This window comes from Phyllosticta citribraziliensis, assembly GCF_038025025.1.
Source record: "Phyllosticta citribraziliensis strain CPC 17464 chromosome Unknown J3D65scaffold_8, whole genome shotgun sequence".
Taxonomy (NCBI): domain Eukaryota; kingdom Fungi; phylum Ascomycota; class Dothideomycetes; order Botryosphaeriales; family Phyllostictaceae; genus Phyllosticta; species Phyllosticta citribraziliensis.
The window spans coordinates 1,237,574-1,263,420 of NW_027117345.1; the positions used below are offsets into that span (position 1 = coordinate 1,237,574).

Sequence of the window (25,847 nt, forward strand, 5' to 3'; positions counted from 1 at the left end):
GGGTCCTTTCAGTCATGATTGTGATCACGACTGGGCAGAGCGCATGGCGGCGACGAGGAGCGTGCGGTTCGTGCAGGAGGGAAGGCGGCGGAGAGAATGGGCTGCTTGGTGCGCCCCGGCAGGTACACGCAGGAGCGCGGGCTGGCTGGGAGGCTTTGGGGATTTGGAAATGGCCGATGCAGGCAACGCTGCCGTGGGACTCGAGAAACCCTGTTTACGAGAGGGAGGGTGTGCAGCAGGCGCAGCTGCGAGGTGTGAGAGCAAAAGTGCGTCTCCGGTGCCGCAGCTGCGAAGTGCGGTGAAGCTGGACCGGGGAGTTGGCGAAGAAGAGAAGCCAAGCTTGCTGCTGAGAGAAGCAGGGGAAGCAGAGCAGCCGTCGGCGGCGCGAGAGGTAGTCCAGTCGGTGGGTTGCGCCTGGGAAAAGGCTGCGATGATGCGATGGAGGAGAGGATAACGCGTGCCCGTCGAGTCGTCCAGTCTTCGTTTTAGCGCTGCGCCGCTGTGGTTGGCCGTCGACACCCCGCTTTAGGCCGCGGCTTAGGGGCCGGGGTCCGCGTTACCGTACCGTATTATGCCTGACTAAGCCGCGACACCCAACCCAGGTCAGGTCCATCCGCGTCTCCGGCCGTTCGTCCTCTCTCCCCAAATGAAGCCCATCATGACGGGTCTCGTCTTTGTTTTTCTCTCATGATCTGCCTTGCACCCATCGCAAACTCGTCATCTACACTACCATGTACCCACAGACAGTACAACCCTCGTGCTCGCCTCGATCAACCACCACCCATGTGCACCTCCGATCGACCATGATCCCCACTCCCTCCACTCAGCGTTGATTGACCGACCTTTGCTCGCCTACCACGTCCATCCATTCAAAACTCGTGGCCGTCCATGACCGTCTGAGACCGCTGCTCCCTGTCTCAAGACATGGTCCCTGTCCTGTCCTGTCCTGTCCTGTCCTGTCCCTTGCCTTGGTCCCGCGGGTCCATCCGCCTATCGCCGCTTTCTTTTTTGCTTTTGATCCCTCTGGTCCATTGTCCGCTGTACCTACCCGACATCCATGTTCTCATCTTCGCCTTGGTCCACCCCCAGACTTCTGTCCTCGACCCTCCTGCAAATCACCATTGCGTCGCCTATCTACACGATTCGCTCTGTACGCAATCTCCGCCCTCTGCGAAATTTCCGGTTGGCAGTGTGAGGCGGCCACGTTTCTGAACCTGGCACCAATCGAACCGCCTCGACAGACTGTGTGAGAGACGGCCGCTCCTCCCGCTCACGGCCCACGTTGCGCTAGGACGGTGCCTCTGTTGCACCAAACAACACGATCTCTGTGTCGCCACGGCCTCATGCGCTTCGCAAAACGTGCTGACAAGCCGTGTCACGTGGCGAGCACTACCAGAAACCAGAGGCGAGAGACTGACTGACCAGTGTGGGACACCCATCAGATGGAAAGTCAAGCGGCTGTATTGGACTCGCTAGCTACGCATCTTGGCCTCGCCTGGACCATGCTGTGCGACCCCCACTATATATAGCCGCGTGAGCCAGGACGCACACGCGCAGAGGGCACGCATGCACGCAGCAGCAGCAGCGGCGGCGGCGGCGGACGGGAGCAGTGCATGCCACCATATCTGCCAGGCCAGCAACCAGCAACCAGCCCTCCACCACTACACCGCTGCACCTCACCTCCTCGTTGCATTTCCCCATTCAGCCTACGCTGACGCAAAGCGGCTGTTTCCCCTGAGCCTCTTGCCGTACCGATAGAAAAAGTAAGGAAACCTGTCCAGGGTTACATCACTTGTTAGCCGAGTCCTTTACCATACTGTTGGGATATGCATAATGCGGAGAGTCTTACGGTGCCATGGCCAGGGCCAGAAAGGCAAGCACCGAAGTCGCCCACTGGTAGCCCAGATCTGTAAAGTGTCAAGCGCTTACGTCAGTGACCGCTCTTTTGACGCCCCCCCGGAGGCCTGTCGACATCATCCTGCTTGTCTCAGCGCGTACTTACTGTTGTACATTTGCACCCCGAAGAGCGGGAACGCCGCGGCGAAGCTCGACCGAGCGAAGCTATTTGCCGCCAATGCACTTGCTGCATACAGTGGGTACTGCGCTGCGTCAGCATTGCCAAATATGACAATCAAGCACTGCAATCGACTCACACAGTCGACGAGGAACGTGAATACCCCTGAGTATACCCAGATCACGCTACCAAGAAACATCAGCCACGTCGGTCGTCCTAACAAACTCTGCTGACGGCGCGTCTCTTACCCGATGCCAAAAAAGGTCGAAAAGATTATTGGGACTGCAAAAGTCAGAACATTTTCCCCTGGATACGAGACGCCCGGAGGAGCCCCATCCGGCGCGATTACGTACCAATCCAGTGAACCTGGGACAAAGGTTAGCTACGCGCCGCGAGACATGTCCGATCCAACTTACACTGCTATACGTTGTCCAGGCAAACCCTATTGTTGGGCAACAAAGTCAGCCTCAGCTACTGGTGGAAACCAAAACTCAAATCGTCTCCACCTACCAAAGAGCGCGACTGGCACCACGATCGCTCCAAAAATTGTCGGGGGTAAACGGTACTCGGGCTCAGATCCACCTGGCTCGCCCCCTTGCTCCTCTCGTTGGCGCACGAGCCGCGCGTAGTTCCTTCTCCACAGGGGGTCGCTCATTATGCCTAGTATCATGCCGACAAACAAGCCCAGGAACGCCAGGCCCACCTGCGACAGGGAGAAGCCGTGGTTGTTCTCGAAGACCAGGGGGAATGCTCCGAAAAAGAGATACAGGATGCCTAGCAGGATCGCGGAGAGAATGTCTAAGCTCAGACACTGCGAATAGCATCAGTCAGCCTGGGCTTGTATAAGCGAGCGCAGAAAGTGGCTTGTCACCCACCATGGGTTCGAAGATAAGGAGCTGGAAGGGTCTAATGCAAGACCACAGCACCGTCTTTGGAATTGATTTGTCCATTTGCTCAATCGGAGCGATCCAAGCGTCATTACCCGTCTCTTGTCGGAGTTTACGAGCCTTGCGGCGGAGCAACGCAGGGTGATACGTCTCGGGCACAAACAGTGTGATCAGGCACAACTGCACCCCGATCCAGATCAACATGACATAGAAGGTCCACCGGAAGTTGCTGTACTGGTTGATGAATCCTCCAACCAGCGGTCCCAATTCAGGCCTTGAGCACATGTGTTAGCAACCAAACTCTCTCAGCCGCAATCTTTCCCCAAGCCTCGACCGTCCGCCATTTGGGAGACGGCTGACCGAGCACTGACAAAACTTGGTCCCTCCCCTTGGCGTGACGGACTTGTACGTCGCAGCTTACAACCGCAAGAGCGTCTCCACCTGCGGGGCTTGACCCTTTGCAGCAAGTCTTGCCAGGAGACCAGCCTCGTGGCCCAGCCCCCGCCGGCAACACTGATTGCTCAAGCCTCGCAGATCATGGGGAACACGTAGGGGTCCGGGGAGAATGCTTACCCAATGAATGGTGAGGCCGTGTAAATCATCATGGGCGCCGACAGCTCGTGCCTCGCAAAGCAATCGCCAACCGTCCCACCGGCTACCGATAGGAAGGCACTACCAGAGAATCCGTCCAGAAACCGCGATACCAATATAGTAGCCATGTTCGGGGCTACAGCGCTAGGAATGACCCATATTAAGAAGAAGGTATACGAGCCCAGATAGACCGCTCGTCGACCATAGAACTGACGCACTATTAGCAAATCGACGTCTTGACCGGAAGCAGGTGCGGCGGTCAGCGCGACTGCGTCGTCGTACGTACTTCAGATAGGGGGCTGAGGATCATGGGCCCTACACCAAGGCCGGCTACAAATAGTGACAGGCCTAGCGTGGCCACCTCGCGTGATGTGTGAAACCTTTGCTCGAGATGCTGGTAAGTGCTGGTGTATAGCGAAGACGTGGCCGCGCTGGAAACATGGTGGTTAGCCCGAGCTCGCTCACGTACACACAAACCACTGCAGCGATGGGTCTATTGGAATTTGGGATTATTTTTGGGGCGTCTGGCTGCGCTCAGGACTTGGCAGACAGCGCGCACTTACACGCAAAGCGAGCTGGTGGATACAATGATGACGATGAGCCATCTCCGGGCCATGCTCATGTTCCGCGGATTCTGCACCGTCTTCGAGGCTTCTGAGTTGGGGAGTGTGTCCCAGCCGACTTCAAACTCCTTTTCCGGGTCTCTGCGCGCACTCCGGCTTCTGCTTCTCGTTCCAGGGGCAGCTCCCTCCTCGTCCCAGTGTGTATATCCATCGCTTGCAGCATAGGAGCGATGCGACTGGACTGGGTGCAGACTGGCGCGGTCGTCTCTGTCCTCGGGCTTGATGGGCGCAAAGGTCGCATCGCTCTGGCCGCGCGGTGGGCGCTTCTCGTCGTCGATTGGCGAATGGGCGACGGAGCTCGAACTGCTCGAAGGGTCTGGTGACATCATGAAGCAGCGGGTTTAAGGTTTCTTGGCGCTGACTGGTGGTGCGAAGTCAAAGATCCATCAACGGCGACGACAGCGAGCTTGATTGTTGAAGCGCGAAAAAAAAGGCATGGCAGTTCGACAGACATGTCGTGACTGTTTGGATCGCGGGAAAAAGTGGCCGAGCGGAATTCGCCCTGCGACTGACGTTTGCACGTTACAAAGCGGCAGCGGTTATTATTTCCTCCTTATCACCGAGAGGGGGGCCCACAATTGAGGCGACGAGTCCAGATGCGATCTGCCGCGGGGAATCACTTCTCTTTTTCCCAGCCCGCTCTGCCGTCCCTCCTCCATTCCACAACTCCACACTTCTGATGCCACCAAGACGTTTCTTGAACGTCAACGACGCTTCTACAACGCTCAAGCTTTGCCAATCCCGTCTGTCGCGAGCATCTTCTGAACAAGCTTTTGGTTCAAGCTTCAGACTTTGGCCAGGGGTCCCCGACACGGTCGATCAATTCGACGTCATGGCAGCTAAAATTTGACGTCTGGCCTTCTCTGCCATGCCTTTTTCTCAAGTTGCGAGTGGAAAAATGGCGGAAGGATGTCCACGCTGACATGGCATTTTGACAGCATGTCAGGGCGCGTTTGCGGTGCTTCGGCGTCAAATCAACGTCAAAAGATCAACGACGGCTCGGACTCGATGTTGACCCGTTGAACTTGGTCCCGCCGCTCTGGCGCGTCAATACTACATCCTTGTCCATGTTTTTGACGTCTTGAGCAGCTATCCAGCGGTGAACGCATCGCCCCTGAACGTACCTGGCAATTATTGACGTCGGCGATTCCGCTCCAAAGACTTTGCTCCGCAACCCGAGTTCTACCATTCCATCGGTACCTCCCTCGTTTCGAAACACGCGGTGAGCCTCTTGCACACCTGTCAAAAGCCCTCCCTGCGCCGCCTGAATATCTTCAGCAGCGCTTCGGACTTATTGGACCCTTGCATGCCCCGCCTGGCCAACACAGTTGCAGGCGAGTGGGTCATTATTGGAAAATGCAATGGGCGTATGTCGTCGACAAATTCAAAGAAAGCGCACGTTGTTAGGGAGCCAGAATTGGGGCGCACAAAACGTGCTACGGCATATGCCAGGCCCCACACCAACACCACGTTGGTTGCTCCAAGAAGCCGGCCAAGATAAGGAAACCGAGCTCAGAGACAATCGTATGCGTCGAACCTGAATAGTATACCGCTCTTCGGCAAACGGCTTGATTTAATCAAAATTCGACCCAAGACATGTTGAAGGATTTGAGAGGCGCTTGCAATGGCGGCAGCAGGCGCCATGTACTGTACAGCAGCACAGCGTTCGTGTTTCGTGTCTCCCCGCGGGCGCTGTTGATCATCTTCGCCTCCAGACTTGCGGCTCTCCATACGAGCGCATACCTACCCGTCGGCCACCGTTGCATGTCTTGCCCAAAGCAGAAAGCGGTGCAGTGTAAGGTTCAGCCCCATCGAACGGCCAACAACGGTGCGGATACGAAGACGGGACCCGGCGCTCTGGAGCCGAAGCAGGCGACCTCCAATTTGATGTGACGCGCGGGTCCGTCGTCTGTTTTCTGGGTCCAAAGTCACTATCTACGTCGCTGCTTGCCCCTAACCACCAGAGAAAAAACGACAGGTCTCCCACTCCATTCCCTGGCGGACGCACGTGTTCAGTAAACCTGCACACACCTAAGCACAAGACAAGGCGGCGACGATCCCTCCGCCGCGAGCGCATTGCATGTACATACATGCCTTACACACCACCACAGACTCTCTACCGCGACTAGTTCAACGCGCACGCTTCCGCCGCCCACGCCCTGCCATGCCCTGCCATGCCATGTCATGTCATGCACTAGGCAGCCTGAGAGGGCTGATACGAAAGACGCGCCGCTCGATTCGTCACTGTCACCGACCTCAACCACCAACAAAACTCTCCTTTTCTCTGGCAACGCTCCCACACCGCGCTGCGCTGCCACTAGGCGCACTGCCGCCCGCCGTCATGACATCGACTTCTCCAGTCCCTGCACACTGAGATGCCTGAATCTGACCACCCACTCACCTGCATACCCGCTTCAACGGCGCGCCCGCGCATCCACTGATCGTCCACCTCCGCGCGCGCAGCGCCAGCTGGTCGGCCAGGAACGCACTGCCCTACCTGTCCTTCTACATGGCAACGTGCGTACAGGTCACGCTCTGAACGCCGCGCCGCCGTTGTGGTGGCTGACAGGCAGGCGAGCGCCTCAATCAAGCCCGCCGGCGAGCAAGCTCCGTCCAGATCAGATCAGCACTCACTCGGGCGCTCAGTGAATGCTTCTATTCGTCCGCGCCATGGCTCCAGGCATCCAGACATCAGACGTGCCTCCACCCGTCCGCTGGCCCGTAGGCAGGCAAAATGTGACGATCTATCCCTCTCCGTCAATCTTTACATCTGTCAAGCATGCATATACATACAGACAGTACAGCAAATCGATACACGCGTACGCAACGGCGGCGAACAAGCAAAAAGCAGACACACAGGCAGATAGACGGGCGGTAAGCCCCTTTGCTGCGCCGAATATCGGACCAGCGCGCCACCCGTCGAACGAAAAAAATGTGCGAATGGCGAGTGTCTGCGCGCGCGATGACCAGATCAACCCTTCCAACCCCCGAATCGTCCCATCTCGTCTGATGACTGCGAATCAGAATCATTCGAGACGATCCTCCACTGCTCTGCGCTGCGCTCGCGCTGAAACTGAAGCTGGCCGCTCACAGTCATGGCGCCACGAGTGAGCGAGCGAGAGTCCGCACGTGGTAGGATTCTATGCTACCCCTATCTCATGGTCCCCTTCCTTCCACACTATCCGCTCACCAGTTGGCGGAAGCGCATCGTCTCCTCCCCCAGCAAGCCATCGACCGACGCTCAGAGTGGAATTCTACCAATACCTTCACCTGGGGCGAATAACTCAGTCGCTGCGTCCCCGCTTCCCCATTTCTGGTCCCTGTCGTCATCGCGTAGGCTTTTGCCACTGCATTGTTGCACCAAATTTCCCATGCGGGCCACCGCCTGTTTTGTCGAGGATACATTGGCGTATACTGTTTCGAGGACTGATTGCTGACCGTCGAGTGCATGTAGCCGTGATTGAAACTACATCACTAATTTCTTGCGGGCGGCCACGGGCGATGCTTAGCGCCGTGGCATCTTTGAAGTTGGGAGACGTGGCGGTCGTCTCCAAGTCTTTTGCTCAATGATGGTGACAATCTGCCACGCTCAGTGATTGACGTGCCAATGCACTGCACGAAAGTAGCGCAGGGTCATGAGCCACCATTGTTGAAGAGTGGGCTGATGGGTCTGTGAAAGCAGGAACGTAGAAGGAAGGACTGCGCAGTGGGTGTCTGTCATGAGAAATAAAACCTTCTGGTGCTGCTGCTACATCTATGGAGCGTTCTTTTACTCCTGCGGATGGAGCCAGGGAGTGGTGGTTTACTGCTCTTGTTTCTCCTAGGGACTTTTGTCCACTATGGCAGCAGGACCTGGGGAGTAACATTTTTTGAAACCCAGTGGGAGATACTCCAGAAGCAAATGCCTCTCCTCTGGTCCATTTGTCTGCAGCAACGAGGTCGGCGGAGCACAAGGCCATCGTAGGCAGGTCTTTGGTAGTATGTATCTCCTGCACAGGACTCTACAACCGTATCCCTCGACCCCCGTTTGTGCCTTTGAGTAGAGCCCAAACAAAAAGGCGCCGCAATGCAATGTGTTGCGGTCCCCTCAGAGGCGACTGCTCCGATATTACTTGAATGGTACGTGGATAATCTCTGATTGCAAAAAAATCTCCTTTGCATCGCGATATACCAAGCCGTTTTCAAGCGACGCCCAGTCAAGGCTTGCTGAGACGAATGAGATGAGATGATAGAGAGATAGGCGAGACACAAGCTGCGCAACCTCGAATGAAGACGAAAGACGAGATTCACCCTATATGTTTCCCCCATTTGTCTGCAGTTTTGAGTCTGTAGCCGGGCCTGTGGTGGGCGTCGCCTTTTGCGCCGATGTCAGGGAGAGGATGAAGTGACAAGTGCGCATTCTTCGACGACAGGAACTGGCAAGCCATCCGACCACTGCCGCTTGCAAAGGGGATACCTGGCCATGGTTTCTATTCCTGTAGGCGCCGGCGGTTGGAGAGGCACGCGGCTGCAGAAGCTTCGGCGTCCGCCCCTTTCTCCATGTAGTCGTTGTTTTGGGTTGGCAGCCGGGTCCCTTGGCCGAGACTTAGCGACCTGGAGACTTGGATGTCCATGAGCACTTGGTCCAAAGCTAGTGGCAGTGATGGTCGTTGGGCACATGATGTTGACAAGGATTGGTTGTTCTTCCTTGGGGGTTCAAGAAGCGCCCTATCCTGTGGCCCATTTTTTGCGCCGAGGGTTGCAGCAATGTCTAGGGGTTTCGACGATCGAAAGCCAAGATTCAACGAGCCTCGTGAAAGGTGATTGGCCTCGTTGCTGCGCGAATACGCAAATTGAGGTCCCGAAGCTAGAGTCGCTGCCCGTCCAGCAAGCGCGTCAGCTGGGTGCGTGGGCGATGCGCAACTTCACTCTCGACGGCGCTTACGCGTCCCATTGTGCGATGCTTTCGGCTCTTCGAATCTCCGATCGCATGCAACTAGATCTTGATTTTTTTCTCCGCAAAAAGGTTGGGGAGCCGGGAACTTTTCTAAAAATCAAAAATCTGGTTGATGAAACGGCGGTCCCAGGTGTGTCGCTTGCGTCCAAACGGAACTGTCGTTTCACCACAAATAGAAAGCGAAGAAACGAAACACAAAACTTCCGTGAGTGATGGGACAATCAAGATGGGCGATGAGAATCACTCTCGGCTGCAAGTTCTGTGGTCAACGTTCAAGCAGTGTGGAGACCCTCCCCACGGTTCGAAGGCGGAGACCATCTGTTGATTTTAATTTTTTTCTTCCATTTTTTCTTCAAGCAAATAAGCAGGGTGCTGGTCAGTTGAAAGTCTCCTTTGCAGAGCTGTCGTCGGCTTGCGGTCGACTGAGACTGGTACATGACTTTCTGTGTCCAGTCGGTGCCGTGAAGCCGCGGCTGATACACAAATGCCAATACCTGGAAGAAATTTCGGTAGGGAGACAATAAAGCCCCCGAGCTCGGAATGACCATGTTATTCAAAGGGACAAGATACGATCCAGGGTCGAGGCATCAAGTCCAGGGCAAAGGGTCGCGAAGAAATGACATCGGTATAGAAGTTTGGCAGCAAAAGATGAACATACCACGCTGGAAAGGAAGCAGAGAAATGCGCAGATCGGGAAGGCTTGTCACTGAAGATTTTGATGGCATGTCTGGGGAGAAGATGGGGTTGGGTCTGAAGAGTTGAGGTGAGGACACAGAGGGAGCTGAGTCAGGAAGGCACTGTTTGCGTGATGGTGCCGGCGCCGGCAACACACCCGCCCGCCCGCTCATCGTCTTCCAATCCCACAACCCAAGCTTTTGAGGCTCCAAGCCAACCTTGAAACAACACCAACTGACGACTGCTTGGGCATCTCGGAGACTTACGTGGTCGACACCCATGCCCTTGGCTCAAACGCGCGCTCTCTTCGCTGGCAGCTCTAGCTGCTCAGGCCCGCAAACGACGCAACTGCGCCTCGCTTGCCGTCGTCTTTGCTGGCGGCTCCAACACCCTTCGGGTCGCGCTGTCCTCAACCCCAGAATTCGGCCACCAGCTTGCCAAGCTATCCCAAGATCGGCCGACAGTCGATCCGGGTAGCGTCCTGGCCCGACCCATATGCTTGTGCTGGAGCCACATCCCGGCACCTCCAACTACCAACCCCCACTAGCTCCACATGTTCTCTACGCGGTCTTTGACATCGGCCGCTCCCAGTGCAACTGGTCCCTTGAGATCTCCAAGCTCTCTGAGCGTGCTAACCTCCAATCATGTAGGATAGTTTGAACATTCATGACCGGCTCGCTAGACACAGCTCCTTCGGATCGAAACAAGACCACGGAAATCCCTATAGACTTCTTTCGAGTTCCTCTATGACAGTCCAGCACACGAGAAAACATGATGCTCCGAGCTGGGCCGCCGCCTGCCGCATTGGAAAAATTTTGAAACGGAACCAACCCCATTTCCATGCTCGCGCAACAAAAGGGTCGAGCAAGAACATGACCTGTACATGTCTTGCCGCCGTTCTCGCTCGACCAATAGCCTTCACGAGACAAGGATACCGGAACGTCTCCCTTGGGTGACTTGGGGCCTTCTTCGTAACCATGCCCCTTGCCGTCAACTTACCAGGGTACTTGCGCCATGCACGCTACAAGCTGGACTTTCCGGTCTGAGTACCTCAGGCAGTATCAAAAGTGTGCAATGAGACTCCTGGTCACATTGGGAGCTGGCAGCTATGTCCGAGTCTGCTTAAAGAATTACTCCCTTGTAATGAAAATTTTCTTTACTCAACCATTGTGTTGCAGAGTTCTGTCCCCCGCGACATTCTCCTTAGGTAAACAATCCGCCACTGACCAAGTCAATCTGCAACAAGTTGGGATCTATGCATGGGCAGTAGTCCAGCATCGGGCATGCTGGAAACGGCAAGGTCAACCTGAAATCAGGGCCAGCACCAGTCCGAACTTGCCGCTCATACCTAACCAGAGTACCCCAGATGAGAGACAGACGGCTCGTGACTTCCCCCGTATATGTACTGGTAACTCCCGTCCCCCTATGGCTTTGGTGTATGTGAAACTGCAGCTCTGGCCCGTCACGACCGCAACTAAATGGTACACGTTCCTCACTGCTCTCCGGAGTGATTCCCTTTTTCCTCACCCTACGACAAAAACTTCTGGGCGGCTTTGCTGGACCGAACTACTGGCACAATGGGGGACTCTCGTGGGGACCCTCAAAGCAAGCGGAGCTCTCGAGTTTTCCTCGTCCCCTCTCCCACTGAATCCGGTGGAGTATTGTACCGACCACTGAGTCCCACTGAGACGGATCCTGCTCTCTCCAGTCAAGACAACCTCGACGGCATCACTGCTTGTGAGGATGCAAGCCCCCGCCACTCTCAATATTCTTTGTCCTCCCTCGTCTCCCAACTGTATCTCCCTGAGCATCCAAGGCCGTCCCATGGCGCACACTCGCATCGGGGTTCCTACGTAGCACCGTCCACGCCACTATCCGATGGATCTACACAATGCTCCATCTCCAGTCCTTATTCGGAGGTAAAGATCCCGGTTACTCCTTTTGGAACCAGCAGGATGAAAAAATCGGCTGATCGATTCGCAGGTCCCCCTGAATGCTAAACCAGACAACCGGGCCTCTGCCATTTCCATGGCAAGCAGCTTCGACTTCAAACTGCCCGAAACTGCGTACACCATCGAAAGAGTCCATGTCAAAGATGACGTCGACAGACTGCCGCGGTGGAAGTTTGTTCTGCACAAGACTTGCCCGCTTTTCACGGTTGGAGCAATCGCGACATACTTTCTGTACTTCTTGTTCCGATTTGCGTATACGCTCGAGGCTCAACAAAAGTTCGGGAGAGTCTACGTCATGGCGTGGTTTTTCATCGCTGCAGAAATCATGGTCATTGGTATGAACCGATTCTCAATCGCGGAGAAGTAGAAGGCTGACTTCACCGCAGTTCCGGGGATGTTCCATCACATTTACTCGCTCCTCTCTTTCAAGAATCGCAAGAGGCAAAAGCTTCGCTTGTATGGCGAGGCTGCACCGACCATTGATGTTATGATCACAACCTGCAAAGAAGACGTCGACGTCGTTCTCGACACGGTTCGTGCGGCTTGCAACGTGGACTATCCGAGAGAGCGTTACCGCGTCGTAATTCTCGACGATGGGGGCGATCAGGAACTGAAAAAGGCCATTACTGAGATGGCCATGGACTATCCCAACGTGCACTACTTTGCGAGGGTCAAGACTCCTGGGGTCCCGCACCACGCTAAAGCGGGCAATCTCATTGCTGGAACAGAATTCGTCACCACCTTGCCCGGTGGTCCTGGTGAATTCATCGCCGCGTTGGATGCTGATATGATACCTGAGCCGGAATGGCTTCGTGCCCTGATTGGACATCTTCTCCTGGATCCGGACATGGCTCTGGCTTGCCCGCCGCAAATGTTTTACAATGTCCCCTCCAGTGACCCTCTTGTGCAGTCTCTGGATGCCTTTATCCACGTCATGGAGGTCACAAAAGACACTTGTGGCGTTGCCTGGTGTACGGGCTCGGGCTACATCATTCGCCGGTCAGCGCTCGAACACATTGGCGGCTGGCCCACTGGAACTCTTGCCGAGGATACCTTCACTTCCAGGTTTGTGGATTCTCAATCATTTCCAACCATGAGAGTTTTGCTAATGATGTAACAGTCTTCTCCTTGGCGCAGGCTTCAAAACCGCGTACGTCCACGAAGCTCTTCAGTGGGGCACGGTGCCAGACTCCTTTGTAGGCCACCTCAAGCAACGAACGCGCTGGACCCTGGGGACGCTCCAAAGCGCTATAAAACAGCGCTTCTGTTTGTATGGACCCCTCGTTAAGAAAATGACCGTCCTGCAGCGCGTCTCTGGCCTCATGTTTGGCGTGGATGCCTTTTCTAAACTCTTCCTGATCGTCGCGCTCTTCACTATTCCAGTCGTTCTCATTTCAGGGGGAACGCTTGTGGCCTACACCAACGCGACGGAACTGCGCCGGCAGACACAACTGGCCTTCATTGCGCTCATGTTCTCCCTTGTCCACGACTGGATCTACTTCCTGCCGTCCGGGTACCGACTGGCGCAGCGAGACTCGGCAGCGATGATGTGGATGGCGCCATACCACGCCATCACGGTGTTCCGGAGCTTCATCCTGCCCAAGTGGCTGGGGGGCAAGCCGATGGCGTTTTCGTCGACGGGCAGCATCAAGGATGAGCTGAACGAGCGCGATCCGGTGCGGCGCGCGCCGCTTTGGCGGCGTCTCAAGGTCGTCGTCATCGACTCACATGCCTGGATCCACCTCTTGTACGTCGCATTTCTGCTCGCGGCCGTCGGCGTCAGTACTGCGCGCGCCTTCACCCGCAACGGCGACAATTGGCACCACGCCCTCCTTTACCTGCTCACGCATGCCTTCTTCCCGCCCATGCTGTGGGTCGTTACGCTCACAGCCTTCATGGTCCCGCTGTTGTACGCCATCTCCCCGCCCACGGTGCCCGACCGCGAGGAGCTGCTTGATCGCGATCCCAAGACCGGCGTCGCGCATCCCAAGGAGGAGCGTAAGAGGCAGAAGTGGGGCCGCGGCTCCATCTGGTACGAGGTGCTTTTCGGCGTCATTACGGTATACACGACAGCCGTCTTCTTGGGCAGTCTGTTCTTTGTCGACTGGAAGGTAGACTTTACATCTGTGGGCGATAATCTGGGGTTTGCGCCCAACTAGCGGCGGCAGAAATGGGAATGGCGAAGGGGCGAAGACAGACGAAGGCAAGACTACTACTGGAGATGGACGGATATGGTGCTGAGCTGTGTTGTCGTTGTCCACTTTCGAATAGCTGCGATTTTTTGCTCGTTCACAGGTCAGTCCCCTCTAATCGCCCATCTAACTAACACCTCTTGTACTCGACTCCCGCACGGAACGCTGGCTTTCTTGGTTTTGCGCTCCCACATGATTTTTGTTGGTCCGTAGCTCAGACTGAACTGCAAGGAAGGAAGCGCAGCATCGAAACATCAAATCGGAGAGCTTTTGAACTGGAGTTTGCGTCAAGTCTTGTCCTCGTCCCTTGAGGTGATTTCCAAGGTCGAGATCTGTCTTCGCCTCTCAACTTTCTTGTGCCTCTCAAACTTGCTTTGTGTTGTTGCTCCATGATAATGTTCTTTGCATGATCTCGCCAGGGGTCTCTCTTCTTCGTCTCCCCCAGAAGAGTGTCATGTGGGAGCGCAAGTCAGGTACTTGAGAGCCGCATGGGTCTGTGTCCGAGGACACTAAGCGGTATCACATCATGCAAACAGGGGTCGGCGCGTGGGAACGAGTACGGTAAACCAGGGACGTGGGAGAGGCGACAGGGATGGGATGTGGAGAAGGTGAGGGGGCATGCGTGGGGGTTCGGGTGTGGGGATGTGGAGACGAGGTTGCGCGATGGAGAAGTATGTATGGCACTGGAGCACGAAAGAGAGACAGTACAATGAGGAAAGCGATTTCCGTCGGAAGGTAGAGCGGCATTGAGGAGCCGTGCAGGACGCTTGTTGCGGTAGAATCCGTCTATGCCTCGGATCCTTTGAAATATATGCCATTTTGGTATGTAATACAATGCTCGTCGTCCTGGGTGCTCTTTTGAGGTATACCAACCGTAAGGAGACATGTTTTGACCCCCAAGTTGTTGGTGTGGGTATGCAGATGTAGACTTGGCTGCTTGGTGATGCGGTCAAGTGGCTTTCTGTGCCACTGTTCGATGTGAAAGCCATGAACGCCCGTGATGCCGCTGAAAACAAATCATGGTGTTTCGAGGTTCAAGGGCCTCTGAATCTCCAGTCGTCAAAATCATCAAAGTCGTCTTCCTCATCGTCCTCATCTTCGTCTTCTTCGTCTTTCTGGTTGGCAGGATCAGGTTCTACTGCAGCGCGCGTAGCATCATCGCTACCTTGTTCCGTTGTGCGTCGCAAAGCCTCTCGCTGTTCCCGCAGCTTTCGAACCCTTTGCTCCAACTCGTCCATCTCGTCAAACTCTTCCTCGAGGTGTCGTATGGCGTCTTCTTTTTCGGCTTCCAGCTCTTCTTCCCGCTTGCTTCGCTGTTTACTTTGGTCCTGTCTCGCCTGTGCTGCTAGCTCCTCGGCCGTCATGGGTTTGGCCTCGATGGTGGCTGCAGCGTTGATAGCGGCCAGTCGCGAGCGTTCTGGCGGAGGTGAAGTGGCGACTTCGCGCTCGAATGCGGCCCACTCATCCTCGTCAATCTCTGCTGAAGCCGTTGGTTGTGCGTCTTGAGTGGGAGGCTGAGGTGCGGCCGTATTTGGTGCTGGTTGAGATGGAGCAGCTGGCTCGTTGGCTTCGACGGCGAGGTCCTGCTCGGCTGATACATCGTGCCTGCTCACGCCATCATCGAAGAATCCCTGTGGGAGCACTTCGGATGTCGGACCCTTTGCCCGCTTTCGGGCGGCTTCTTCGATTTGGTCGTCGGCGGGCTCGGGTTTGCGCTTCTTGCTAGCGGCGGAAGCTGGCGGAGGGGCTGTCTTTGCGGGTTTGCGAGTTTGTTGAGGCTGGGAGCGAGCAGCGCGCTCTGCGCGGAGCAAGGATCGGACGTCTGCCATGGTGGTGTTGAAGACGAAAGGCCGAAGAGGTTGCTTGGTTATACAAATGGACTGTCCTCGGCGCGAGTCGACGCCAAGCCCGTCCGGGTCAAGGAAGGGTGATCACGTGTGAAGGTGATGACGCCAGGGTCGCCGAGTGATCCCACCGACAGCCAGGCGCTGCCGGTGCCTCCACTCTTCCCGGCTGCCGAGCACATTTCCATTCACCGCGCAACAACACCTCCGCCAGCTCAACCACCCACCGATCACCTTGCCGTCGCCTGTCGTCGCTCCTCACCACGCGCGCGCCGGCTCTTCTCCATCGCTACTCCAGTCGCATCTGCCATTGACTCGACTTCTTCGCCGTTTCCGTCCACTACAGGCCGGGACGCGCCACTGACCAAGGGCTTAGCTCGGGCACGCGATCGCGCTTGGTCGGCGCACATCACGCTACCGACCAGCTTCATTCTGTCGCCTTTGGAGAGTGGAGGACGGGGACCTGTATAGCTGCAGCGACTTGGCTAGTCACCTGGAGCTCGCCGCTTGATCTTGTGTCGCATCATCGTCATTTCAGTCTTCTGTCCGTAGTAGCATCGCCGTGAAGCCCTTGAGCGAGAGACATATCTCTTTTGAGCCCTCAACGACCGTCATCCTGCCCTGCTCAATCTCTCAGTGACGTGTGCTTGTGTCTCGCCGCATCATGACTGGTAAGCACTGCCATGGCGCGTCTTTGCTCGACACTTTTGGCGTCGTTTGCGCCTCGACCATTCCCATAACCTCTGCTAATCCATCACCTACAGAAGAGATACGTCGTTCGGGCCGCGCCACCAAAGGCCAGCATACCAAGGACCGCGACCTGCCCGACACTCCCGTCCCGAAGCGCAAGTCTACCAAAAAGACCTCGAAGCCTGCGAACAAGCCTCAGCCAGAACCCGAGGACGATGGCGACGACGATGATGGCGAAGATGACGCCATTATTAGGTGCATCTGCGGCATCGACGACGATGAAGAGGGCGGTCGCATGATGATTTGCTGCGACAAGTGCGACGCCTGGCAACACAACGACTGCATGGGCTTGACTGAAGACCCAAAGAAACAGCCAGACAGCTATCTCTGCGAGCAGTGCAACCCAGACGGACACCCAGACACGGTTGAAGCTATGAAGAAGGGTATCAAGATCTGGGACGTCAGGCACGAAGACAAGAAGACCAAGGGCAAAAAGGGCAAAAAGTCTAGAAAGTCGCGCCAGAGCGAGATTCGCGCCGTCGTCAGCGAAGAGGCTGCCAGCCCAAAACCTCAACCAGTATCTACTAGCCCTGCGCCGACACCGCAGGCTCCTCCAGCTGCCGAAGAGCCCGAAGAGCCCGAAGAGAAGACTGCCAATGGGAATTCTGAAGTGAGTGACGAATCCATGACACTGAAACGCAACATGCTGATAAGCCAGGCCAAGAGCCCTTTAGAGTCGGCTCCGGGTGGCGAAAAGAGACGTGCGGAGACTGGGAACGAGTCTGCGGCCAAACGCCGCAAATCGACTCCCCAGGAAAAGAAGTCTCCGGAGTCGCCCGCACCTGCTGCCAAGCCAGTCACCATCGATGAACTTCCCGTTGACCGCCAGAGGGCTGCAAGCAAGCTCCGCGGTGATCTTGCAAAGTTGATCAAAGATGCCTCAAAAGGGGAGTACAGGGTTCCGGATGGAGAGACGCCCGACTCCCTTGGTACCCATTTCGCTCTCCAGATTGAAGATGGCCTCATGAAACACTTTCCCCAAGGACCCTCTGCCTATGCGCAGCAATTCCGAAACATTGTTGCAAATTTTCCGCGCAACCCGCGACTGTTGACTGGTCTGCTCGCTGGATCCCTGTCGCCGGAACAGCTTGCTGTCATGTCCGCGCAGGAAATGGCAAGCGAGGAACAGAAGCGACAGGATGCGTTGTTGAAAGAACAAGCCGAAAAGCAGTCAATCTTGACGAACGAGGAAGTTGTTGGCCCAAGATACCGCAAGACCCACAAGGGAGACGAAATCATCGACGATGCGGACGAGAAAACCGCTGTCGACGACGCCAGTTTCGATCCTCCTGTTCGTAGGGAGAGTCAAGCAGAAAAGGAGGGCCGTTCCATGAGCCCCCGCGAGGGCGGCAGTCCAATGCAGGTGGAGCTGCCCGAGCACGTTGACAATGGCAAGCGGCCTCCTCAACTCGACACGTCGGCTCGACGCTCATCATCCAATTTCGACTTGAACAAGGTCTGGTCTAGTGTGCAGTCGCCGGATGAGAACCACCAACGTGCACCGCAGTTTCGCCACCGACAAAGCTCCGCGCAGCAGCAAGCACCATCTGGACCAGGCGAGGACCCAGACATTGATCGTCTGTTGCACGAGGATGAAAACGAAGCTGGAGCTTTTGATGAAGACCCTACCATCAAGTGGCGGGGTGAGATCGCCATGCCTAGCAGGAACATCAAATTCAAATCCGTGGCTCGTTTCTCTGGTGGAGGCGACGTTGGCCAGGTGATCCCCTATGCCGATTTGATTCCCCAGCCCACGGAAATCAACGGACGCATCGAGATGACCAAGACAGAGGACTACATCGTCAACATGCGAGCCAGCCAGGTTCACGACGTTGTCATTTTATCCCTCAGTCCTACGACATCTGAAGACAGGGCTCAGTACGAAGCAGTCTTCGACTATTTCAACAACAAGAAGGGAAGATGGGCCGTACTCAATCGTGAAAAGGCTCGGAGCGATAGAGTTCGCGATGCCTACATCCTGCCAGTTTCTGCTGGCGCAAGTACTCTACCTGTTTGCATCGAAATGTTGGACAATGTCACGGTTGAAATCCCCCGGCAAGACAACCTCTTGCTTCTCTTACTGGTGGTCAAGACTGGTGATGCAGTCAGCTCATCCCAAGGAACGCCGATCCAAGGCGACGCACCTGGTGCATACGGAACACCTGGCAGCCATGCTCCAGTACAGGGCGGTGGTGCTCCACAGGCTCCGACACCACACGCTCCGACTCCTCTGAATCATCAACAACCTCCTACCTACCCGCCTCATCACCAACATCCTGGACCTTCAATCTCACCAATGAACAACGTTCCAGCGTATGGCGGCGTTCCCGGCCAGCAACAACAGCAGCACATCTATCCACCACAGCAACATCATCAGCAGCCGTTCCCGCCCCAACAGGGCTACCAGCAATGGCCACCTCATGGCCACAACCAGTTCCCTCCTCAGCAGCAGCCCCAGCAACAGCCCGGTTACACGCACCCGATGATATCGCAGCAACAGCAGCAATCGCACCAGCAACCGCACCACGGCCCTCCTCAACAACAGCAACAGTCGATTCAACACCATTCCCCGCCAGTTCAGATCTCGCCCAAGGTGCTCGAGATGGCGAGACGCGTGCTGGGATCCTTTATCGATGCGCCCACCACGCAAATGATGCTGCGCGACGCGGGCGAAGGTATCAACGAGCCCATGCTTGAGGGCATGCGTCAGTTCCTCGAAGACGTGCCTGCGGCGCGCGACAACTACCAAGTCTTTTTGCAGCAACTGGGCCAGCGCCGCGGCAGCGGTAGCAGCAGCTGAGCGGTGCCTTGCACAAATCACACTCAGGGTGAGTGCGCGGTCCTCGTGCACAAAGCCTAGACTGACTGTACTGTCTGTTTGTCCACGGCGTCATTTTCTTCAACATAATGCGTCTTTTCCTCCCTTCTCCTTCTCGTTGTTGGGTCGTTCCTCTGACGGTGGGTTTTGCCGGGAACGTTGAATTGGTAGCAGCAATCGCTCAAGCGTCTGGATGGAAAGGGGCTGCTGGATGGAGTGCATCGGTCAGACTGGATGAGGGAGGATGAGCACAATAGCACGGCATGAAGTTGGGTTAAGTGATGGGACATGTACGGTTACCATGATGGATGGGGGCGATTGCATTCGCTTTGTATGCTCGTTTTTGTTTGATCCCTCGTTTGCTCTTTCTCTCGAGCCTCCATGCTGCTCACTCACGGTGGTTTGGTGAGTTCCATCTTCTCAGCTCCTCGGCAAAAAGTTTTCCTGTTTCTTGTTTACGTTTACTGCGCGCGCGTTTTGCGAGGAGGGAGAGCAGCAGCAGCTGCTGCTAGAGGAGGAGGCTGCAGTGTTGTCCGTCTTATTCTCTCTCTTTTTTTCCCTAAAAAAATCAAAGTCCTTGTTCTTTCCTCCGATTGTGTGTTGAATTGCAATGGCCTTCTTCCTGAACCATGGGTGCTGTGGTGTTGTCCTTATTGGCATCCGTGATTACACGTAGATAGGTCAGACAGTTGGGAAAATTGTGCAGAGATTGGTTACATAAACAAGCTGTCCAAAGTGTTTGCGCCCATATTGGGTGACTATTATTGTGATGATGCGGTCAATCCCTACAGCACCGCAACGATGCCTGAAGAGCTACGTGAGGGACGGGGGTGCCGAACCATTCACAGGATTTCTCTCATACTTCATGGTACCGGGGCCAAAAGCAAATTAAGAGAAAATCTTTGACTGCGATGACAATGGAGGAAGTGAATCGAAACACATTTTCACTGGACGTAAGCCCGGACCGCTGGTCAAAATGTGGGAGTCTTTGAACGGCGTTGGATTTATTTCCTCTATCACCCATCTCAGCCGCGGCAAATCAGCGCAGGACTCACACGGCTGTCGAGCCAGCTTTTTTCGACCCCGTGGAACGCCCCAAAGCCCGTGAAAGAATGCTGCCCTCGACAACCAGCAGAGTCGTGCACTTCTAAATCCAGTGATGGATGCGATTTCCAACGCATGAAGCAGCGCCTAAGCTTTGCACCAAGAGAAAGCGTTTCATAATGTTACAGCCTGTCGCTCTACAAGGATATCTCGCCCTTCCACATGCTGTCAATGACGCCCAGCCTCTCAACGACGTACTGCCACCTGGGACCGCCGCGCTCCTTCTTCCTGAGGTACTTGAGGTGCTTTTGCCGCTTGTGCACCAGCAGCCGCAGATTCCGCTTGTTCATCTTGTCCTTGCGCCCGTCGCCCTCCATGTGCCGGACAAGAGTGCGGATCTTGGCCGTCAGGATGGCGATTTGCACCTCGCTGCTGCCCGTGTCCGGGCCACCGCGCAAGTTCCTCTCTGGGTCCAGGGGCTGGATTCTGGTTCTCGTGGTTTCGGCGGCGGTGGCGTCGCTGACGACGGGGACCGTGACGTCGTGGTTGGCGGCGTGAGATGATGGCGGCTTGGGCGAGAGCACAAGGTCTGTGTAGTGGCGGCCAAAGGTCTCGACGCAGCGCCTCACGTTCGCGAGGGTCCTGTCCTTGGAGCTGCCGTTGCGCAGGCTGACGATGCGCTGGATGGCGAGCTCGGCATTCCTCCTCTTGCGCTCCGTCTCCTCCGGTGTGTCCACTGCGTCGGGAGTGTAGGCGCTGTCACCATTTCGCAACGCATTCGCTTCGTCGGCGGTTTTCAATTGTTCTGCTCGGGCCCTTCGCTCGGCAGAAGGCTCGGAGAGCGTGGCTGAAGACTCGAATGACTTCATGACTTCGTCTATGGATAGGAAGTGGTTCAGGAATGGTTCCCGCGTTGCCTTGGGGCCTGGAGGAGGTTGGGTTGGGTCCCTTGCGGTCGCTTCGCGCGAGAGTATTTCGCGCGAGAGCATCAAGTTGGTGACGGTCTGCTGTTCCGGCAGAGCAGTGTCGAAGGACCTCACAAACGGAGTTTCGAGGCCGCGGACGGGATCGCCGATGGACTTTTGGCGCTCTTCTTGAAGCTCCTTTTGCCGTGATATATTTGCTGCCTTGGCGGCCAGCACCTGCCCTCGGATGTACGGGTCTCGGTATCGCGCAGCCAGACTCTGCTTCTTGTAGAGTGACGTGGTGCTAGAGAAGCTGCGAACAGCGGAGGTGATGGGCGGTGTTGCGGAGGATGCTACGAACCATTGTCAGTGGCATGCGCTCTGAGAGAATTATCGACCTGTACCATTGACCGGCTTGAGCCGCAAAGGCAGCACTATTCGGGGAGGCATTGATGCAGGCGCGGCGCTGGAGAATGCACGGCGCTCTCGAGATGTTCCCGTCGCAGCTGGTCGAGCACCGCGACTTTTCGGCGATGCGGCAAAACCGATCGACCGCTCGGACAATCTGCCGAATATGGCCCGCTAGGCGAGGCAAGTTTAACCACCACAATTCTGCATCACGACTTTCCTTCGACTGCCAGCGACCCCAGTTCAACTCCACGACCACCAGCGCCGCCCCTCTCCAGCACTCAAGTCTCTCAGGATGGCTCCCAACAACCTTCCCGCGGCCTTCGCGCCCACCTCCCAGGACATTGAGATGCTCTTGGCCGCTCAGTCCCACCTTGGTTCCAAGAACCTCCAGGTCCACATGGAGCCCTACCTGTGGAAGACTCGCCCCGACGGCATCAACGTCATCAACATCTCCAAGACCTGGTAAGCTTCTGAAATCCATTGCGCGCAAAACAACGCGCTGCCGGCCGTTTGGAACGCGACGTTTCGCGAAGCACAAAGCTTGGTAGCAGCAGCGCGAGTAGATGCGCTCTTCCAAAATCTCCCAGTCTAACGATTCGTAGGGAGAAGATTGTCCTCGCTGCCCGCATCATCGTCGCCATTGACAACCCAGCCGACATTTGCGTCATCTCTGCCCGTCCCTACGGCCAGCGTGCCGTCCTCAAGTTCGCTGCCCACACCGGTGCCACCGCCATTGCCGGCCGCTTCACCCCCGGTAGCTTCACCAACTACATCACCCGCTCGTTCAAGGAGCCCCGCCTGATCATCGTCACCGACCCCCGCACCGACGCCCAGGCCATCAAGGAGGCTTCGTACGTCAACATCCCCGTCATCGCCCTCTGCGACACCGACTCGCCCACCGAGTATGTCGACGCTGCCATCCCCACCAACAACAAGGGTCGCCACGCCATCGGTCTCGTCTGGTGGCTGCTCGCCCGCGAGGTCCTGCGCCTCCGCGGCACCCTCGCTTCGCGCGAGACCGAGTGGGACGTCATGCCCGACTTGTACTTCTACCGCGACCCCGAGGCCGAGGAGAACAAGGACTCCGCCGGTGTTGAGGAGGCCAAGGTTCCCGGTGCCGACGAGGTCGGCGCCGCCCCTGTCGAGGCCGGCTTCACCAACGAGTGGGAGGTCTCTGGCGCCAACGCGTCCGCCTTCGCCGCCGCCTCGGCCACCGCTGGCGTCGCCGCTGGCGCCTCGTGGGACCAGGACGGTGCCGACTGGGCCGCCAGCTCTGCTCCCGCTGAGACTGGCAACGCTGGCTGGTCCGCTGACGCTCCTGCCACTGCCACCGAGGGCCAGTGGTAGATTGTTGCTTTGACGCGGCGCAATACCCAACAACCCTCAAACCCAACAAAAACGCTTGATACCAGGAAAAGGGGCGCGACGAGATCGAGAATCGAAGGCTCTGGCGCATATCAAATCGGTGGGATCGTGTACGGGTATCGCAAAAAATATCAAGATTCTGAGTTGAACAACCCCTCTGGCTACGTTACGGTACACATGACAGCAATGTCGGTTTACTCCTCTTTTTTTCGTTGCAGGAATCAACCTCGTCTGGCGCTTATGAGGGAAAGATATCCAACCTCTGCTCATACATCCGTCTTGTGTGGGCTGGGTTGGGGGAAAGCCCTGTGCTGGCGATTTGGGATGTACTTGACCGTCTTCCCATTTCTGCAATGAATGCTATATCAAAGCCACCATTCTGACCCTTCTCAACTGCTAGTGCCACTCGTTTGACTTGTCCGTCGTGTGAATGCTTTGACGCGTGATTGAAAACAGCCCAGCTTGGTTTTCCTACATGTACTCGCCCACTTGATTAATCATGCACTTTTGGAGGTGGATCACTGCAATGCCGCTTAGAACAGGTCTGCCATTGTTCGAGCAAAGTGAACTTTTCCATCACCTAGCCCAGCATCTAAGCCCTCCATATCCCTCTACTATTCCCCCAAAACGCAAAAAGTCCAAAGCAAATCAGCCCAGACCGATCTCGCCTCCCATACCCAGCCGACCATGCAACTCGCCGCCATCCATGCAATTTGGAAAGAGGGAGGTCAAAGAAAAAAAAGAGAGATCAGCATCCAACCCAAACGCCTTCCCATCTCCCAATTCCCCAAGTTTTAAACGTAGCGCTCCAGACATAACACTGCATCTGCCGCTCTTACTCTTCCTCACTCTCCTCACTCTCTTCCTGCTCTGCAGCACTTGCCAGCGCCTGCTCCATCTCGGCCTCGAACTCGTCGGCAAAATCGCCGTCTTCATCAGCGGCGACGGCAGAGGCAGCGCCGCCGTCCACGCCTTCATCTGCCTCGTCCACTTCAGACGACGCGAGCGCCACGCTGCTACTCTCGGGATGAGAGGGCGTTGGCTGTTGGGCCGGGCTCCCCAGATTCATGGGCTCAACATCGCCGTCGACACTACCGTCGGCGTCGGCGTCGGCGTCGGCGTCCTCGACACCCAACGCATCACGTTCCTCTTCGTGGTCTGAAGCGTAATCCTCGTCCGCAGCAAGTCTCGATTCATTCACCTCTTGCGCGTCGTCGTCTTCGTCTTGGTCGTCGTTGCCGCCGCCAAAGTCGATGACGTCGGGCACCTCCTTGCTGCCGCGGAAGCTTGGCGTCTGCAGTCGGCTGCTCGGGCTCGCGCTGTCGGCGGCGCTACGCAAAGAGATGGGACCGTCGCCAACATTCTCGAATGCAAAAGCACTTGGACGCGCGCGGCCGCGTTTGGGGGGGCCACCATCGCCAAAGTCGATCTGGAGACCGCCTTCGTCATCTGACTCCTCGTCTGATGGAGCAGGGGAATGAGATGTGCGTGAAGAGTCCGTGGTAGATCGAGCAATCGCAGGAGCTGTCGCCGCGATTGAAGCAACCCGCTCGAGACGAATTGAGGGTGTGTCCTTCGCCTTGGCTTTCTTCGGTGAGATGGTGGACTTCTTGTTTCCCGGCTTGCTTTTACCTGTGGCAAGAGGTCTGTCCGTCTTCTTCTCGGTAGCCTTTGGCAATGGCTTTGGTGGCTTGGATTGCTGAGCACCCAATAATGGCGTTGTGCGGGCAGTGCTGCCAGACGGAACACGGAGCGGCGTCCCAGCGTGGCTGTTCGGGCTTGCAAAGCCGTTCGTGTCGACCTGTGAGACCTGATCCAGAAATCGTCGGAAATCGTATGGGTTGTTTTCTTCCGGTTCGTCAAAATCACTTGCGCCCGCACTGCTTCCTGCTATGCTTTGGGTCTCGGACGCGTCGTCAAAAAGGCCGTCGTCTTCGAAAGATTCCTCCGTCGCATCCTCGCGCTCCTCCCGAAGTCGTACGTGGGGATATTTGTCCTTGAGCTTGTTGCTATCGGATTCAAGCGGGGTTGATGTGAGGTTGAAAGCGTAGGCATCGTCGAGCCGCTCCAATGTGCAGCTGTTGGAGTTTGGGTCGAGAAGCAGGACGTAGGTCTTTTTCAATTCCTTCCTTTGACCCTCGTACTCATACCTTGAGCAATTCCCCTGGTCATCCCTATCTTCGATTGCCAGTGCGAAGTTCTTGCCATTTGGGCTGCTGGACGTGGGTTTTAATCGTGTTGTTCGGCGGGGCACTGTTTGTCGGGGCTTGTGATTATCTGCGGCGCACGTCAGAAGTTGAGCAGATCATGTGCAGGTGGTGAGAGCGCACACTTGACAGTCTTGAATTTGGCCTGTGACGCGCGGGGGTTGGCAAGACGGTCGCTCAGTTTGATTGTGTAGCTACCAGTCTTTGGAGGGTTTAGCGCTACCTGACCCTCAGCCGACACCTGGGGCGAGGCCATGGCGGCCAGCGAGCGGAACCAGGGTCCAACGAGCCGGGAAGGGGAGTCGGCAGGCAGCGTCTGAGGAGAGGGGTGGTATGTATAGACGGCGTGTGTATTTGGTGGGCGATTAGTGAGGGCGAAGGTCGAGAGGTGGATCAGCGGCCGAAAGAGAGCGGGTCGGAGGTGGGTGACGACGGCGGAGCAGTGAGCCGAAGAAGGGAATGGAGGACGCCAATCGGAAAAACGGGGGGTATCTCGAGACGAAAGAACGGAGAGCAAGCAGACAAGGGCGCAGAGTAAGGAAGTCGAAGAGGTGTAGGAGGTGAAAGAGGTCGCCGGAGCGGCGTGCGAGGTGAGAAGGATGGGCTGGGCTGGCTGGCTGCACTAGGGAATAC

General features: G+C 56.3%; 8 protein-coding genes across 8 annotated transcripts; 3 read left to right on the top strand and 5 right to left on the bottom strand.

The window, feature by feature from the left end:
* Positions 1 to 1,706: 1,706 nt before the first annotated feature.
* J3D65DRAFT_646767 (major facilitator superfamily domain-containing protein) lies at positions 1,707 to 4,441 on the bottom strand (the record flags this gene model as incomplete). Its single annotated transcript, XM_066802296.1, has 11 exons — positions 1,707 to 1,773; positions 1,850 to 1,907; positions 2,003 to 2,099; positions 2,154 to 2,199; positions 2,263 to 2,296; positions 2,427 to 2,456; positions 2,525 to 2,825; positions 2,890 to 3,175; positions 3,475 to 3,701; positions 3,779 to 3,923; positions 4,056 to 4,441. 11 exons carry the CDS (start codon positions 4,439 to 4,441, stop codon positions 1,707 to 1,709), a joined length of 1,677 nt encoding a protein of 558 aa, XP_066653835.1.
* A 3,311-nt stretch (positions 4,442 to 7,752) lies between these two features.
* J3D65DRAFT_439680 (uncharacterized protein) lies at positions 7,753 to 8,590 on the bottom strand. Its single transcript, XM_066796244.1, has one exon. It carries the CDS (start codon positions 8,421 to 8,423, stop codon positions 7,953 to 7,955), a length of 471 nt encoding a protein of 156 aa, XP_066653836.1. The 5' UTR covers positions 8,424 to 8,590; the 3' UTR covers positions 7,753 to 7,952.
* A 2,254-nt stretch (positions 8,591 to 10,844) lies between these two features.
* J3D65DRAFT_630120 (nucleotide-diphospho-sugar transferase) lies at positions 10,845 to 14,136 on the top strand. Its single transcript, XM_066800797.1, has 4 exons — positions 10,845 to 11,645; positions 11,710 to 12,013; positions 12,065 to 12,743; positions 12,799 to 14,136. Exons 1-4 carry the CDS (start codon positions 11,304 to 11,306, stop codon positions 13,835 to 13,837), a joined length of 2,364 nt encoding a protein of 787 aa, XP_066653837.1. The 5' UTR covers positions 10,845 to 11,303; the 3' UTR covers positions 13,838 to 14,136.
* A 625-nt stretch (positions 14,137 to 14,761) lies between these two features.
* Positions 14,762 to 15,819, bottom strand: J3D65DRAFT_440058 (uncharacterized protein). The gene has a single exon (XM_066796247.1). It carries the CDS (start codon positions 15,697 to 15,699, stop codon positions 14,905 to 14,907), a length of 795 nt encoding a protein of 264 aa, XP_066653838.1. The 5' UTR covers positions 15,700 to 15,819; the 3' UTR covers positions 14,762 to 14,904.
* A 443-nt stretch (positions 15,820 to 16,262) lies between these two features.
* J3D65DRAFT_440005 (uncharacterized protein) lies at positions 16,263 to 19,464 on the top strand. Its single transcript, XM_066796245.1, has 3 exons — positions 16,263 to 16,385; positions 16,479 to 17,074; positions 17,123 to 19,464. The coding sequence occupies exons 1-3, from the start codon at positions 16,379 to 16,381 to the stop codon at positions 19,262 to 19,264; spliced, it is 2,745 nt and encodes a 914-aa protein (XP_066653839.1). The 5' UTR covers positions 16,263 to 16,378; the 3' UTR covers positions 19,265 to 19,464.
* Positions 19,465 to 20,414: 950 nt separating this feature from the next.
* Positions 20,415 to 21,733, bottom strand: J3D65DRAFT_440011 (mitochondrial 37S ribosomal protein uS15m). Its single transcript, XM_066796246.1, has 2 exons — positions 21,636 to 21,733; positions 20,415 to 21,584 (listed from the first exon to the last, which is right to left on the bottom strand). The coding sequence occupies exons 1-2, from the start codon at positions 21,679 to 21,681 to the stop codon at positions 20,524 to 20,526; spliced, it is 1,107 nt and encodes a 368-aa protein (XP_066653840.1). The 5' UTR covers positions 21,682 to 21,733; the 3' UTR covers positions 20,415 to 20,523.
* Positions 21,734 to 21,859: 126 nt separating this feature from the next.
* Positions 21,860 to 23,399, top strand: J3D65DRAFT_630131 (40S ribosomal protein uS2). The gene is made up of 2 exons (XM_066800798.1): positions 21,860 to 22,104; positions 22,245 to 23,399. The coding sequence occupies exons 1-2, from the start codon at positions 21,935 to 21,937 to the stop codon at positions 22,987 to 22,989; spliced, it is 915 nt and encodes a 304-aa protein (XP_066653841.1). The 5' UTR covers positions 21,860 to 21,934; the 3' UTR covers positions 22,990 to 23,399.
* A 135-nt stretch (positions 23,400 to 23,534) lies between these two features.
* J3D65DRAFT_659922 (uncharacterized protein) lies at positions 23,535 to 25,845 on the bottom strand. The gene is made up of 2 exons (XM_066802565.1): positions 25,338 to 25,845; positions 23,535 to 25,284 (listed from the first exon to the last, which is right to left on the bottom strand). The coding sequence occupies exons 1-2, from the start codon at positions 25,468 to 25,470 to the stop codon at positions 23,843 to 23,845; spliced, it is 1,575 nt and encodes a 524-aa protein (XP_066653842.1). The 5' UTR covers positions 25,471 to 25,845; the 3' UTR covers positions 23,535 to 23,842.
* Positions 25,846 to 25,847: the final 2 nt, after the last annotated feature.

Excerpts from the sequence above, each read along its gene's own strand:
- J3D65DRAFT_440058 (XM_066796247.1), bottom strand. The coding sequence starts at position 15,699 with ATGGCAGACGTCCGATCCTTGCTCCGCGCAGAGCGCGCTGCTCGCTCC.
- J3D65DRAFT_440011 (XM_066796246.1), bottom strand. The coding sequence starts at position 21,681 with ATGCCTCCCCGAATAGTGCTGCCTTTGCGGCTCAAGCCGGTCAATG. Across the intron at positions 21,585-21,635 it reads GCGGCTCAAGCCGGTCAATG|CATCCTCCGCAACACCGCCC; the intron begins GTACAGGTCGAT and ends AATGGTTCGTAG.
- J3D65DRAFT_630120 (XM_066800797.1), top strand. The coding sequence starts at position 11,304 with ATGGGGGACTCTCGTGGGGACCCTCAAAGCAAGCGGAGCTCTCGAGTT. Across the intron at positions 11,646-11,709 it reads TCTCCAGTCCTTATTCGGAG|GTCCCCCTGAATGCTAAACC; the intron begins GTAAAGATCCCG and ends ATCGATTCGCAG. Across the intron at positions 12,014-12,064 it reads TGCAGAAATCATGGTCATTG|TTCCGGGGATGTTCCATCAC; the intron begins GTATGAACCGAT and ends ACTTCACCGCAG.
- J3D65DRAFT_630131 (XM_066800798.1), top strand. The coding sequence starts at position 21,935 with ATGGCTCCCAACAACCTTCCCGCGGCCTTCGCGCCCACCTCCCAGGAC. Across the intron at positions 22,105-22,244 it reads ATCAACATCTCCAAGACCTG|GGAGAAGATTGTCCTCGCTG; the intron begins GTAAGCTTCTGA and ends AACGATTCGTAG.
- J3D65DRAFT_440005 (XM_066796245.1), top strand. Across the intron at positions 17,075-17,122 it reads CTGCCAATGGGAATTCTGAA|GCCAAGAGCCCTTTAGAGTC; the intron begins GTGAGTGACGAA and ends CTGATAAGCCAG.
- J3D65DRAFT_439680 (XM_066796244.1), bottom strand. The coding sequence starts at position 8,423 with ATGGGGGAAACATATAGGGTGAATCTCGTCTTTCGTCTTCATTCGAGG.
- J3D65DRAFT_659922 (XM_066802565.1), bottom strand. The coding sequence starts at position 25,470 with ATGGCCTCGCCCCAGGTGTCGGCTGAGGGTCAGGTAGCGCTAAACCCT. Across the intron at positions 25,285-25,337 it reads CAAATTCAAGACTGTCAAGT|ATAATCACAAGCCCCGACAA; the intron begins GTGCGCTCTCAC and ends CGTGCGCCGCAG.